This window comes from Boleophthalmus pectinirostris, unplaced genomic scaffold, assembly GCF_026225935.1.
Source record: "Boleophthalmus pectinirostris isolate CB_2022bp ecotype Guang Dong unplaced genomic scaffold, ASM2622593v1 HiC_scaffold_8, whole genome shotgun sequence".
NCBI lineage: Eukaryota > Metazoa > Chordata > Actinopteri > Gobiiformes > Gobiidae > Boleophthalmus > Boleophthalmus pectinirostris.
The window spans coordinates 14113610-14130384 of NW_026571515.1; the positions used below are offsets into that span (position 1 = coordinate 14113610).

Consider the following 16775-nt stretch of genomic DNA (forward strand, 5'->3'; position numbering starts at 1 on the left):
AACCTTGGGAACCGACCAAAACAACAAACAGCAGAGTAGACTGGACTAACTAAAGCACATGCATAAGCAGCTTTTCCCCATAGCACACACATGCAGAGGAGTGTGTCTCAGACACACAAAACTCAGAGGGGAAATGGAGTAAAGCTCCAGGCCTATAGGAAATGTGGCTTTTTCAATCATGTGGTGACTATTCTCAGTTTTGAGCTCTGTAGATTAGTGTTTAGAACTCTTATTTCAAATATAAATGTTGACTAATGTAAAAACACCGGTGGAGAAAGAATTCTATTTATATTTCAGAACTGACTAAAACATATATCAGATTAGAGTACAGGCCAAAATGAGGATATAGGCTGAGGTCTTAGTCCTGTGTAATATTTTTGAATGTCTTTGTTTACTTTTTTAATCCGTCTCTGGTCTGCTGCTCTCACTCAGGCAGCTGCGAGATAGATTTTTAGATAAATTAACTAGGTCAGGGGTCTCCAACCTGTAGCTCGAGAGTCAGCAGATTTCTGAATTACGTATTATATTGAAAAACTCAAATTTGATTAATTACCATGGCAAATGTTTTATTTTGAACTTTGTACACTAATAAAACGGATAATGGTTTAATGTTTTAAAGGCATCTAACTGTAAAACATCTAAGGCTTGCCCTCTTATATCCACTCAGTTTATTGCGATCACTAAAATGAGTAGCTCTCTGGCTCTTTTTATTTTCTAAATGTAGCTCACTGGATGCAAACGGTTGGAGATCCCTGAACTAGCTTATGAAAATGTAATATATTAAAGAATTTAAAGTAAAGCCACTTTTCTTACAACACCTGAAACAGCTCAAACTGAAAGGCTCTGTTCAGAAAGGAAATACTCTTATACTGTTCAGTTCAGCAATTTATAAAATCCACAGATATCCACAGATACTACATAAAATTTAAAAAAAGATATTACATTTCTTGAAAACGTTATTAGAGATAAAATGAGTGAGTTGTACCCTACAGACACTTTTTCAGCTTGAGTTTGAGATATTATGAACTTCTATTTCAGTAAATATATTCAGTAAATATTGTTGAAATTTGGTAAAGAGCAAGAAAATGAGTAAAGCTACAATAAATCAGGTACAACATGGAATCTTCTGCATGAAAAAGTAATTTAAGAGATTTCTGTATTTAATTTCTGGAGAGAGCCTTGGTTATTTGTACTATGGGCGGAGGTGCCAGTCGTTCATGCCACCGGCTAAAACAGGACTGCCCCAAAGAGCTTAGGGGGCGCTACAGAGAAGAGGACTGACAGGGGCTACGGAGGCTGGAGCTGCAGAAGAAGAGAAGCTCGGCATAGAAGCAAAAGCAGAAACAGAGTTAGCGACAAAGCAACAGCCAAACTACACTACGGTGCACATACAGAAACACATAAAGACATGCAGAGAGGGAGACTATAGCAGAGACGAGGCACAGACAATAATAATCAGGACTTTGGATATTACACAGGTTTATAAAGGTGCACTGTGTAATTTTTCTGGTGGAGGGTCCGTCAAATGCTTTTCTCCACAGAGATGTTATCGTATTGTCTGGAATGTTTCACAGTTAGACAGAGAACAGTCAGTGCTGGTGCTGGTTCCTGAACCTAATCTCCAACCGACTGACGTGCTCATACCGAAAATCAGATCATTCGAGGAACCAAAAAGTAATTTTTTCCAAGTGAGTCAGCAGGTTCATCTGGGTCACACATGGTTAAATAAAGAAACGAAGAAAAGATGTGTGTGGAATCATGGTGGAGAAATCAAGTGACAAGAACAGTCAGTGGAGGAGACCAAATATGTGCTGTATGTGTTTGGTGGTGAGTTTCCATCTTTGGATTTGGTGTCACTGCCGCCTCCATAGAGGATGTTTCTCCACAGCAGATGTTTTAGCAGAGATTGGCGCAGATACAGAGAACAAACGCTCGCTGGTGTCGATGATGCAATTCATGATTGTTACTTTCCTCACCGTGATATCTGTTTTTGTACGGCCTTGTTTTAATTTGGTGGTAAATCCACACCCTGGATTCACTTAAACGGTTTGAACATGGGTCATTCACCGATAAACACTTTGGTTCCCAGTTAAAGTGGTGTGGGAACCAGCACCATTCTGGCCAGCCTGAAAGCTAGTATGGAATCAAACCTTTCTATCTTCATGGAGACCAAACCAGACCAAATTACAGGTCAGATCTGTGGAGAGGCGACCCCGCTCATAATCAGAATGCCTGTATTTCTAGGAATTTATGAGCTATAAAACCACACGCAATTTGATAAATGTAAAGTAGATCTGTTTAATGTCACACTGTAGAACATTCCTGGAAGAGTAAAGGCATTTCCATAGAAACAAAAAGGTGATGGACCCCCAACCAAAAAGTTACATAATGCACCTTTAAGCTGTCTGTGTGTTGAGAAACTAAAACTGATCTTGCTATGTAAATATATGTAAAGTACATACAAATGTACATACAAATGTAATAATAATCTTTTCTAATCTAAACTAATTGTAAAAAGTTAGATAGTGCACCTTTGATAGCTCTAAAAAGTCAATTTTTGCCCAATATGTCACCTTTAATATCAAAAACACTGCACTGGTGACACCGTTTGAGTTTTGGTGCTAAGTTACTGTTGACCTGTTGTTGTGTTTTAGAGTTGTGTGTTGTACAAACCGCCTGCAGGGGGCACCACTTGGTCCAGGAGTTTCATGCTGGTCCTCTTCCAGATCTTCTTGATGACGGCCCTCAGCTCCTCATTGGCTTCGTCCAGGTTTCCTTCGGTCACATGATCACACTTTGACTTCCTGGGTCTTTAGTTTGAACTACTTATACTCAAGTGAAAGCAAAGTTACTTCAAAATAATAAATAAATAAATAAAGTAGTGGTCCAAGAAATTATTCATGTATTTGGGAAAAGTATTACTCAAGAGTAACTTAAAGAGTAACTGTCATCTGATTTTTAATTTGTAGTTGATTAATAGTACAACGTTTTAAATAATGCACAAATCTGGTGTTTTCAAAGGACAGATACAAAATTTAAGATCTAAATAATATCTGAAGGAGCACACAAATGTTGAGATAATTTCATACTTTCAACATAAAAGCTTTTGTTAGCCTTACTTACAGTAGGAAAAAGAACCACAACTTTTATTCAAGTAAGAGAACTGTTACACTATGAAATATAATACTCAAATCGGAGTAAAAGTATGCAAACCAAATACTATTTTCAAGAAAATGTAACTAAAAAGTTTGGACAAAAATTCAAAAGTTTGGACACACTGTCTCTCATTCAGTGTTCTCTGGCTGTTTTTGTGGCTTGGCTCTCACACTGAGCATCAGTTTTTAGCATCATATTTTGGAAATTTAACCAACTAAGAAGTGAAGCATGTGCAGTTCAGAGGACACAAGTACGGGACTGTTGGATTTTGTGAAATGAGTTGTTTGTTTTTCCTGTATCCATGGAGAGCTATGGACTTTAGAGTTGCTACAGACTTTTTACACCATAGAAGACCAGAGGAAATCCCTTAAGGTGATGGACCAGTTCATTACCAACCTGAAAAAACAAGGCCTTTCTTGTTGTGTTCATCTGGATCCGCAGGACACAGGAGGGACTTTTGACTCTTTTTTTCCTCAAACTGTCCTGACACAGATGTGCTGACCCTCCCTGACCAGTCCTCCTGTTAAAATGCACTAAGAACTTTGACTGAAACACAAAGGCGACTGAAGAACAGTGTAAATGTTGCTCCAGCAAAACTTAAATTTCCCTCTGTTCAATGAAGTATCTCTCCCTCTCTTTATGTTCACTAGTGTCATTAGGGTTGAGCAGTATCCAAATTTTGATACTGTTAAACCTTCTTAGGATTTTACTGGGGTATATGGTATTACTGTATTACCAAAATGTTTTAGTACGACTTTGGTAAGCTACAAAGCCGCACTGACCATGCAGTCTGTGTGTATGACCTGCAGATTTATAATCTCTGAAAAGTTTAACATGAACCATCTCCAACATGATACACGCACACAACAGACTCACCATCAGCAGCACATCCTCTGTCACAGAAAAAACACATATTCCACTGAGTCATGTCCTTTAGTCCAACAGAAGCTGAACCACATCAGCGCAAAAGGAAACAGCTGTTTATATCAGCGCTTTATAGTTTATACAAATGAGCTATGTGGTTTTAAGTTTAGTTTTTGTAAAACATAAACAAATGTGGCCTAAAGCCAAAATGCTGCCAAATTGCAGATGTACTAGTATTATTATTATTTTTTTTTTGGGACCAACTTGCTTGCAGCCGGACCTGCGGTCTTGTCTTGGTCTCCATTATGAGCATCAAGTAACAACGGAACAAAACTTATTGAACGTCATCTCCCCACACAGTTAAAACAAACATTATAGACACTATTTTTAAATCATGTTAACATTAAATTGAAATTACAACCACACATTCATTCAATTTAGGTATCAAGAAATTATAATTTAATATCAGGTCCTTATGTGCTGCAGATTTTTTTAATGAGGGTAATGAAACTGATACCATGGCTACTTTTTGATACCGCGGTATACTGTAATACTGTATTATCACCTAACCCTAGTGTCTACATTTTATATTCACACTGAAGAGATTGGCTATGCCGTGCAAAATCTACATATTTAAGTAGAAAAGAAAAAAAGTTAAATATATTTAGATTTTATATTCAGCTCCTCAAAGTATCCACCCAGTGTCATGATGAAGTCCACAGTGCAATGCAGTAATCAAAGCAAAGAGTGGCTATTTTATTTATGTGTTCTTTTTTTTTTGGAGATTAATTTTTGTTTCCTACATTCCGTATGTGTTATTCATAGTTTCGATGCTTCAATGAGAATCCAGAAAGTAAACAATCACGGAAATAAAGAAGAAACAGAAATTAAAAAGCTTGTCCAAACTTTTGACAGGGTGAGTCCATGTAAGTGAGTACAGTAACAGTACGACCTACTGTTCATACGATCCTCACCTTCAGTCTTGATCTTGAGAGCCGTGCGCACCAGAGCAAACAGAGTGGCATTAAACATGACCGTGCCATCACTGTTCAGGGGCATGTTCATGGCAACGAGCCGCTGCAGAGGAACAAGACGAGGTCACACACACAGAGTCAGGCTCACCACTGCTCTGCTCCAATTACAACAGGGTTTATAACTTACATGTACAAAACCAGGACTGGAGAGTGTAGTTGCATTACTGCCGCTCTGATTAAACGATAGTTAGCGTATGTCTGATTAAAGATAACATATGTGTCTTTTGCCACTGACCTTACAGGCCACGCGGTGAGGACAGAGCTTCCCAAAGCCCAGAGGCGGCTGGATCCTGCGCAGCAACGTCACCACGTCCAGGTGTTTGATCCGACCCCTGAAAAACAAACACACACAGACAGACACACGCGCACACACACAAACACACACAGACACACAGACACACACACACACACAAGCACAATGTTTAGATTTAACTACTTTTAATTTAGATTTAACTATAACTCTGTCCTTCTGCCACAATGCAAGACATATAGCTTAAAATTAATTTAGCTCATTCAAACATTAAGCAGAATTACACTATACATTTAAAATAGTTAAGGAACTACACCAGTGTACACAGACAGGGGTGAACTGGGTTAAGGGTCTTGACCAAGGACACAACAACAGCATTCATCTGGGGAAGCTACAATCACACCAAAACGTTGTAGGACAGGGGTTCTGACAGCTTTACCAACACCGGGAGGGGGATTCAAACCACAGACCCTCACATCCGCCGACTCTAACAACTGAGCTATCTGAGTTATAATGCAGAACAGTAAATAACATTACTGCAAAAATGTTCAAATAACTTGAATTTAGAATCATTCTCTTGCAAGAGTCTTTTTTTTTTTTTTACTGTAATTCAGATTTTTAGTCTTGAAAGAGAAATTTAGCCTGATATCCCCGGAAAGCCATCCTCACAGTGCACAGTGCAGTACTCACTTGGCCTCAGGATCGTACTCGGACCAGATCCTCTTGAACTCGTCCAGGTGGTGCGGTCCCAGAATGGACCAATCACGCGTCAGGTAGTCAAAGTTGTCCATGATGACGGCCACAAACAGGTTAATGATCTAAAACATATAAACCTATTGTTCAACAGTGTTAAAATAAATTTATTTTTTATGTTCTAATATTGGGTATAGTTTCTAGGATCAGTTCGGGAAGGGTCCGCTATGTACTTTTTTGTTATTTTTTTGTATGGAATGTTTCACAGTATGACATTAAACCTTTCTATCTTCACTGAGACCAAGTTACAGGTCAGATCTGTGGAGAGGCGACCCCGCTCACAGTCAGAATGCCTGTTTTTCTTGGTATTTTTGAACTGAAAAAAAAAAACACCTGTAATTGAATAAATGTAAAGTAGAGCTGCTTAATGTCACACTGTGGAACAATGACATATCCAGAGCACATCCCAACCAAAAAGTTACATAATGCACATTTAATAAAACAATTTACTGTCTGTTGCTGAACCATTTACAATGCAGATCGGTGGGATTTGTTGTGTTAAAAGTACTGGCTGATATCAGGTTTTGTCACATACTTAAAGGACCTGTATGTGTTTCTATCTGCAGGCAACACAGGTTCAGTCATGATTGTAGTTTTTTAACTTTTTTTTTTCTCTTGTATATAACTGTGATATACTGTATTTATATTACAATATAATATAATATTTTTGTTTTACTTACTGTACATACATTTATATACTTTATGTCTTATTGATTCCAGTCACTTGCTATTTTATTGCTACTTATTTAGAAGTTTATTACATTTATTTATATATATTTTTTTATTCTACTCTTTGATTTTGTAATATATTGTGATGTGTGAGCTACTGTGTCCAAGTAATTTCCCTTGTGGGTCAATAAAGTCTGTTTAAGTCTAAGAGCACAGGTTACATACAGTTCTCTTACAGTCCAAAGTATAAATACTGGAATAAGTAAGTAAGTCTTTATTTATATAGCGCTTTTACAGACAAAGACGCTTTACAGAGCATTATTCAGCATTCATTCACTCTATACCTGGTGATGGTAAGCTACTATTGTAGCCACAGCTGCCCTGGGGCACACTGACAGAAGCGCGGCTGCCATGCCACTCGGCGCCATCAGTCTCTCCGACCACCACCATCAGTCACACACACCACTTTCATACTAGGCAAGTGTCTTGCCTAAGGACACAATGATTGAATTGATTGTATTTAACTGACCATGGCTATCAACTGTTTATGGAGACCTGTAGCATGTTTTGGGTTGATGGGGGAAACCCATCCAGACACGGGGAGAAACATGCAAACTCCACACAGAAAGGCCCGGGCGACCCAGGGATCGAACCCAGAACCTTCTTGCTGTGAGGCATGAGTGCTAGCCACTCAGCCACCGTGCTGCTAAGAACTAGTAATCATCTTTTTTTGCTTCTTCTCTCATATCCTACAGCCCTGCTCCATGCACCGACAGGGAGAGGTGTGATGTGGTTTAGAGTATGGAAAGTCGAAGTCCAACAGGTTTGGACAAATATTTAGAACTTTTCAGGCTCAGGTCAGACTCGGACATATCAGTGCGTCAGCTGTTTCCTGTCAACAGTAAAACAGATCACTTTAAGACTCTTAAGATCAAAAGATCAGAGCTTCTGCACTTCTAGTTTAGATACAAGTTTGTGTTATTATTATTTGTGAAATGTGGTACTATACTTCAGATATGTGATTTGTAAAAGAATAAAAGAGTGGCAATAAAGTACACAGGAAGTGGAGTCACTATCACAAATCTGCAGCTTCACCTCGTGAGGAACTACTCTCACTCTCTCTACTTTTAAAGAACGCTTCAAACTGGAATAACAGCACTGTTTTATGGACTTGATGTCATTATTTGCAGAAGACAATTTCTATGGATAGTGTGGACCTTACGAGATGTGAGTAATACAGTTTTCTCATTATTTTCGCTATAACCCGAGATTGTATTTTGCATCTCTGTGTCCGTTAGAGGCCACACAAATAATATCATTAGTGTCATTAGTAGACCTGTGAAAATAGTGTGATTTTAACTGTGTAGGGTTCGGTTGGGTTCAGACACAAATATCTTAAAGCCTTTTGGGCTCGGGTCAGATTCGATCACTGCTCCGTCGGACGTGGGCTGGGCTCAGACAGAAAAATTCATCCCGATCCGCACTCTCTATTGTTTCTATTCTATTCTACGTTTTAGTGTTGTTGTATCAGAAAAGTACAGGGTTATCCCCCTAATATCACAGAACCCTGCTCCTTGCACAGACAGAGAGACAGAGGTGTGGTGTGGTCGTACCAGAAAAGCACAGAGCATGTAGAAACTGATGAAGTAGATGATGGCGAAGCCGCTCCCACAGGTGCGCTCCTCTCCGGGGTTATAGTCTGACTCCACGTCGCAGAGTTTACCAGGCAGACAGGCCAACATGATCTCCTGCCACGCCTCCCCGGTCGCACACCTACAACAGCAGTGGCACAGTGGTACAGCGCTCGCCCACAAACCAGAAGGTGAGTGGTTCAATCATAGACTAAAGTGAACCGTACTGTGACTTAAAGGTGCATTATGAAACTTTTCTGGTGGAGGGTCCATCAAATTCTTTTCTCCAGGAAGACACAGTTATTTCTTTGTATGGAATGTTTCACAGTATGGCATTAATCCTTTCATGGAGACCAAACCAGGCCAAGTTACAAGTCAGATCTGTGGCGAGGCGACCCTGCTTACAGTTAGAATGTCTTTCTGAATGTTTTTCTAGGCATTTTTGAGCTTTAAAACCTGTAATTCAATACCTGTAAGACAGAGCTGTTTAAAGTCATACTGTGGAATATTTCAGGCAGAGGAATGACGTATCCATAGAAACAAGCAGGTGATGGACCCCCAACCAAAAAGTTACACAGTGCACCTTTAGGTAAAAGTACAGATACTGGAGCAAAGAAAAATATTCAAGTAAAAGTAATAGTATCACCTGAAAAATCTACTTAAGTAAAAGTATTTAAGTACCTGTTTAAAAAAATACTTAAAGAGTAAAAAGTAAAAGTATTTCATGCAGATTTTGAGATCTAATAAAGCTTCAACTGTAGTGATTTTGATTCAGATTTGTGTTGAATTTAGTTAAAAATTAATCAGGTTTAATTTTTGTATATTTTTGTTTGCTCAAATTATGAACTTGATAAAAAAAAAACCTCCTCATTGTCTCAAACAATAATAAAAAATACTTTTACTTTTCAGTCCAGTTCAAAAATGTAGTGTGGTACAAAATACAGATTCCTGCTCTCAAATATAGTGAAGTAAAAGTAAAAACTATCCGCTTTAAAATCCACTTAAGTAAAGTACATATAATTTTTTTTTTTTTTAACAATACTTATTTTGTGTAAGCTAAAAAGTGTAAATATGCTACTTTTAATAGTTTTTTAACTGTCATAATGCAAATAATTAAGATGTAAAAGTATTTAATAACAGTTTAATGTCATTTCATCATGCCGCTTGAACTGAAACAGAGCAAAGGATCATGGTATATGTAGTTCTCTCAGTTTTTAGCTGTTGCTGCACCATAACAATGAATTTAAGCAAAGAAACTTGTAATTTGAAATATTGTGATGGTCCGTGGTATTATTGTGAGACTTTTGACTACAGGATATCACAATATTTTGATTACTGTTACATCCCTATAAATAAATAATGAGATGTAAAGCAACTCCAAGTGTCTAGAAAAGCAATTTATAAGATTAATGCAATATTATTTTGGGTTAAAGACTTTTTCATATAAGAAAGTACATTTTGTGCTTTAGAAATCAGAAGGAACACGGTTAAAATCTCAAAAAGTCTGACCTGAAGAGCATGAGCACGGCCTGTGGGAACGTCTGGAAGTTGTTGTTGCGGTTGATCTGAGTCCCGTCCACCATTGCGATTTTCCCAAACACCTGCACAGACAAAGACACTGTTACAGCCCCAGGCCTCCAGTTCTTTGATTTGTTTTGTGTGTGTTCTAATTTCTTTCTTTCCGATGGATTCCTGCTGTGAGAGCCCTGGTCCCTGTTTGGTGGAGCACTTCTACGCCTGACCAATCCTGCCTCACCTCCAGCCTCCTGCCCCTGTTTAAGGTGATTCTCCATACCTGTTTGGGGCTTTGTGGCCGTCTGCCATTTTGTGTTTGTACTAGTATGTGTCTGATTTAGTTTTTGTTGAGACACTCATTTAGTTTAGTTCTGTTTTGTGCACTTTTTTATTTTGTCACTCGATTTATGTGGTTTTACTTTGGGACACTTGTGATTTAGTTGTGTTGTGTGTCCCTTAGTTTAATGACTCGTTTTTTTGTTTTTGTTTTTCAGACACAAAACTCATATGTTAATCCTGTTATTTTGTTTCTTAGTTTAGGTTATTTTATGTACCTACTTTAGCCTGTTTTGTTAATTTATCCTTTACTTTCCTGTTAATTAAACATTACTTAATTTATTCCATTCTCCATGTTGTTTTTACCTGATCCCTGAAGGGTTGACCAGGTTTTGTATTCACCCTGTGTGTCTGTGTGTCTGTCCACCCACGATAATTCCACCATTTATGGACCAATTGTCTCCAAATTTGGTAGGTGGGTCAAGCCCCCGTGCACGATGCCGCAAAAAAAAGTTTGGTGACGATCCGAGGTCATTTGAGGTCACACGGGTCAATTGAAATGTCACTCCATTAAAAAGGATGGGCAATTTGAGCAATTTCTGAACCATCTGTGGGCTAAAATATTCACCCAATCATCACACAAGTTGGCACACACATAACCGGGGCACACTGGATGTTACAGGTTGAAACTGGTCAAGGTCACTTGAAGGTCAAGGTAACCAAGGTCAAATATGCGTTTTTGGTCATAACTCCGTGAAAGATGGACCTAGAGCAACGGGAGTGGTCTCAAAGTCTCAGAAAAATTATTATCCATTTAAAATTCTATGTATTTGTATTGTAAAATATTAATAGTTTTCGAGACAATCACTAATTAACAGTTCCTTTCTCTTTCAGTGTATTCCAATTTTAACTGGAACGAAAATAATTTCCATTTCTTCTTTTTCTGGTGATACACAACACACTGATCTACAGTCACACAACTAACATATACACAACTCATGAAAAATTACATTTGTTTACACACTAGTAAACACAGAGATTCTCATGTGTGACCAATATCACACAAATGTTCATGGGCCTGTACAGATACACACATTGCACTGTGGATATAATGATCACGTAATATGGGCTGAGCTCCTCATAAACTACTTCTGTGGTGATGAACTGACCCCACCGATGCCTCATGGGGACCAGGCTGGTATCTCTGATTGTTCTTGTTTTGTTTTTTATTTGTTACATCCCCTAGTGAGCTGAGTCGTAACACACACAAACACACAAATGCACAAATACACAGACATACATGCAAAAATACACACGTACATGTACACACACACAAAAACACACAGATACACACACACGCACATACGTCAGCAGAGATGTGATAAATATAAAATAATAACAGGTTCATCCATGTTCCAGGACTGTATATTGAGCCTGAGTGTTCTGACTTTGTGTTTTACCTGCATCCCGATGACGGCGTAGATGAAGAACAGCATGGCGATGAGGAGGGCCACATACGGGAGAGCCTGAGCAAACACAGAGAATACATGACAATTATCTTCAGTCACATGGAAATTTTGTGTCGTGTGATTGGTTTATTGTTGACGGAAAATGTGATGTGCACAGTACAATCCACATCTGTTGTTTTTGCCTGTGAGTTTCTGTGAGTTTTATTATCTGCCTATGACAAGTGCAATCACTAATATTGACTGAAGGGGCCCTGGGTATTTGTATATATGAGACTGTTTATGGGGTGAGATCAGAGCTATGTTGCCTTGAATACAGAGAATAAAGATCACCCAACCATGCACAAGTCACTCCAAATACATCTCCAGAGGGTCACTGAGGAGTAAACAACTATTAAATCATTAAAAGCTCTGAAAAGTCCATAGGTCCCCTGGTGCCACCTAGTTCCTCCGATTAATTTCATTTCTCTCCAGCCACTAGGTCAGGAATCAGAATACACTAGACGGTTTGCAGGAATCCTGGAAGTTGTAGACAGTGCACCGGCCAATCAACGAAGAGCTGTGAAGACATGCTGTCAAATTCAAGCACCTGTCTGGGTCCATTTTGTGGTTCAGCACAACAGTAAACAAAGCGTCGAGATGGATGTAGATGAAGACAGACATTCTGTGTTGGCAACGATTCCCGAGATCGAAGTTTTAAAGCCGGAACAAAGAGAATGTTTGGTGATTTTTATCAAGAGGAAAGACTTTATTGCCCTTCTTCCTACGGGATTCGGTGCATTACATACGTCACGACCAAACAGCAGTGATTGGTTAAATAAAAAAGTACCCGCCTACCGTCGAGCGAACGAATCCTAATGCTGTGAGGTCAGATGGTTTCCACGAAGTGAAACCGGCTGATGAATCAGGCTACCCTTTTCCGACGTTGGTAGGACGTCTTTATCAGGCTTTCAAATTCAAACCCATCTTATTTAGAGATAACTTCAGGTTGTGTGTTAGTCATGTACCTGAAACGACTTGATGAAGGTCCAGAGAAGAGTCCTGATGCCCTCCCCTCGACTCAGCAGCTTGACCAGCCTCATGACTCTGAACAGGCGAAAGAAGGTGATGGAGATACGCGCGCTGTCCTCCGTGTTCTACGACAACAGGATATAAAATTAAAAACAATACAACCCTTACAGTACATTTGATTCAACCAGGACAGAAAAAAAAAAGAAAATGAAGTCTTCCTGGTTGAATTTAGGTTAATTAAACTCCATTAAACAAGCATCTCAAGTGTGACATTCAAAGAGCATGCAGGACAATGAGTTTGAAAACAGAAAAAAAAGATTACATTACATTACATTACATACTAGGGATGGTACAAGACTTCGTGCCACAAGATCTTGCAAGACAAAATTGCCACAAGATCGTGAACACATGAGAAAAATTATCTCATACGATTTTTTTGTTGGTGTTTACATTTGGATTGGACAAAATAACGGTTAAGGCCACCACACACTACAGGAGAATTTGCCCGATTTTGGCTGCGATTTGCTTCTTCACGATTTCAGGAGGCGTTTATATATTCCTGTGAGATTATGAAGCCACTGCGCTCGTTGTGTGTGTGGTGTTAGTGCGTACGGTAAAAGACAGTAAAACAAAGCTTCAGGGGAAGAGGAGTGACGGACACAGCGGCGCAAGACACAAACTCAGTATAGTGAAAATAATTATCACTCACCTAAAGTTGTACCGGTAAGTTGTAAAGTTAAACTGCAGTATTTTCATTCAGAAACTGTCCTCCACAAGTAATGTCTCGCCACAAAACAGCGCTATTAGTCCAGTTTGAAGCATTCTTTAAAACAGGGTATCCCCAGGTTTGACTACCCCAAATTTAAGACTTTTAACTTAAATGAAAATTAAGACCAACAGCGGGCAAAAAACACCAGATCCAATTCTAATAATGACCAACCAACTACTATATCTAGAATCTAAGAGCCACTGTGGATTACACCTACACTTCACTATGATCCATCCAACGTCTTCCTCCACTCTACTGATTGTTTACTCATTGCCGCTGGCGCCAGAAAGTATTGTTTGCACATACTCCAAATTACACGTTCATTCACGTTACCTGATTTCACGTTGTTGTTTTTTCCCCCTCCCTCCATTTAACGCTGCTAATAATAGGCTAATGAAATTTAAGACCTTTGTGAAAAAAATAGGACTTGGACAGCATACTTTAAGACTTTTTAAGGTCTTAATTTAGAAACATGAATTTTAAGACCGTTTTAAGACCCCGTGGCTACCCTGTAAAATTAAAAAGGCAAGAGTAGTTCCTCACGTGTGTTTGTTTACACTTGTTTACTTGAGACTTTACTTCCTGTGAACTTTACCGCCAGCCTTCTGTGCATTAAAAATCATGTATCTGAAGTCTTGCACCACGTTTTACAAATAATAATAACACAATTTTGACCTTGCTCTGATATTTTGAACACTTAAGAGTCTCAAAGCAAGTGGTTTTATTCTAGGCATTAAACAGGTGACACCATCGCACTCAGAGCTTTATATCCAGTGGTCCGCAGACGGATCCCGCTGCAGTCTTTGTGATCGGAGATTTAAAGCCTCATAAGATTCTCCTCGTGTCTGTGGTGTGCGCTTTTTGTTGGACGTTTAAAAATCATTTAAGACCAAAAAATCCTGTAGTGTGTGGCGGTACAGTTCCAAAAAGCAATGCTAGAATGGAAACAAAAACATGAAATCAAATAAATAAAAATTGTGAGGTCAAAATTGGAAAATGAATTGCCAAACGTACACATTAGGAATTAAGTTAAAATCTCGAACTGTCTCGCTCTCATGGACACAATCTTGTAACTTGTCTCGTCTTGTGGACATTGTCTCGTCCCATCCCTAATACATGCCGTACATTACATAGCAAGACCAGTTTTAGTTTCTCTACACAGAAACTCGACAGTTTCAAGACGCATTGTGTAACTTTTTGGTTGGGGATTCGTCACCTGCTCTATAGAAATGTCATTGCTCTTCCAGGAATATTCCACAGTATGACATTAAAGGGACACTAAACACCAAAATCACTTTTTACCTGGTCCCCGAAGGGTTGACCAGATTTTGTATTCACCATGTGGGTCTCTGTGTCTGTCCATTCACAATAATTCGCCCATTTATGGACTGATTGTCGCCAAATTTGGTACGTGGGTCAAGCCCCCATGCCCGATGCTGCAAAAAAAAGTTTGGTGATGATCTGAGGTCATTTGAGATCACACAGGTCAATTGAAAGGTCACACCATTATAAAGGGTCGGCAATTTCTGAACCATCTGCGGGCTAAAATATTCACCCAATCGTCACACAAGTTGGCACACACATAACCGGAGTATGGGCTGAGCTCTTCATAAGCTGCTTCTGTGGTGATGAACTGCCCCCACCGATGCCTCATGGGGGACCAGGTTGCTATCTCTGATTGCGCTTGTTTCTACTGATTATCTGTGTAAATTGGTCTGAAATAGAAATCTATACTGATCTCTGGACTTGTTTTGTCATTTTAGTGAATATTTGTTAAAAACTGGACTTTTGGTTCAAAGTTGTGTCTGTAACGGCCTCTTTAGGATCAACTACGGCTATGACATTTGAGTTTTCGGGTTGGACTAACGGCCGCCAATGAGTCAGATGCAGGTTATTACATGACGAGCGCAGCTTTTATGGGTGGTTTGTGAGGAGTGCCTCTCAGCCCCACCCCTACATGGCAGCGCTGGGTACTGCGATGTTCCCACCCTGTCTGGAGAAAAGGGGAAACGGCGTGATCTGAGAACAAATATCCGCTCTGTTTCAAAGTTTGGAGTGCACCGGTCCGTGCCGTGTTGGATTGTTGTAGGTGTCAGTCGGCTGTCAATCATCGCTCCAGATCCCACCCCTCATTTTTCAGATTTTGCTTAGGGGTGGACTAAATCTTCGTGAGGGTGTTTAATGGCTCTTTAGACAACTCTACTTTACATTTATCCAGTTACAGATGATTTTAAAGCTCAAAAATACCTTGAAAAACAACATTCTGACAGTGAGCGGAGTCGCCTATCCACAGATCTGACCTATAGCTTGGTCTGGTTTTGGTCTCCATGAAAATAGAAAGGTTTAATGTCACACTGTGAAAAATTCCAAACAAAGCAATAACATCTACATGGAGAAAAGCATTTGACGGACCCTCCACTAGAAAAGTTACACACAACCTGCCATCAAAATGAATTGTCGATGACTTTTAAAAATCAGAGGGAGCCAGTTTCACAAAAAGTCCCCAGCGTTGTCATATCGATACCAAGATTCTAATTAATACTAAAACTTATACTGATATTATCCACTAATTTGAAGAATACTGACAACAGGACAAAACTCGATCTTTACTGATTAGTTTTAGAATTTAAAGAGCCCATATTACGCAATTTCCTGATCCATGTTTTAATGTAGTTTCCTCATTACAGACACACCTGAAGTTGTGTTTTGTTTCATTCACACATGAGTATGATTAGTCTGCCTACATCCCCAAAGCTCAAAATGCTCTGTTCCACCTTGTGATGTCATGTGATCGTAGTTTAACAGCTCCTTTACCTTCAATTCAAGTAGAGATTGAGCAATTCCACGTCTAAAATCATCCAAATCATTCTAGTGAAGGTGTGTGGAGTTTAAAAACACAGTGGAGCACTTCCTGTATTACTACATAACATCAGTAAAGTGTTTTCTGTTTGAGAGAAGAGCTCTAAATCTGCAGTGTTTGTGTGTTAAACATGTGTAAATGAAGCAAAACGCAACTCTGGTGATGTTTTTGAGGAGGAAACAACATTTATAACACATCAGAAAATCGCGTAATATGGGTCCTTTAAAATAAACTATTGTTATTAAGAGTGAAAAATTGCATTATATTCTAAAACATAGTTAAAATGTTGAGCACTTGTTATAAAAATAAACCCTAACCCAGACATCGCCTTGAAAAAAGCGTTTGCATTATTGTGATATTGAAGGGTCATCAGTTCAGACAGATCTTTTCGGGAAATTTCTTGTTTCTTCAGAAAGTGCACACAACCAAAAGGTCAAAAAGTCATCAAACCACAACTACATCTTCACAGTTATTTTTACTTTGCACCTTATTTCTGTGATAACTGAAGATTCATCACAGAA

At 39.0% G+C, this 16775-nt stretch overlaps 1 protein-coding gene across 1 annotated transcript in view; it reads right to left on the reverse strand.

Moving 5' to 3' along the window:
* cacna1db (calcium channel, voltage-dependent, L type, alpha 1D subunit, b) overlaps positions 1-16775 on the reverse strand; it is a 131000-nt gene that overhangs the window by 16613 nt on the left and 97612 nt on the right. Inside the window, 8 exon segments of the mRNA XM_055165889.1 lie at positions 2674-2775; positions 4995-5097; positions 5290-5386; positions 5995-6122; positions 8340-8499; positions 9867-9958; positions 11609-11674; positions 12622-12750. Coding sequence (XP_055021864.1) covers positions 2674-2775; positions 4995-5097; positions 5290-5386; positions 5995-6122; positions 8340-8499; positions 9867-9958; positions 11609-11674; positions 12622-12750 — 877 coding nt within the window.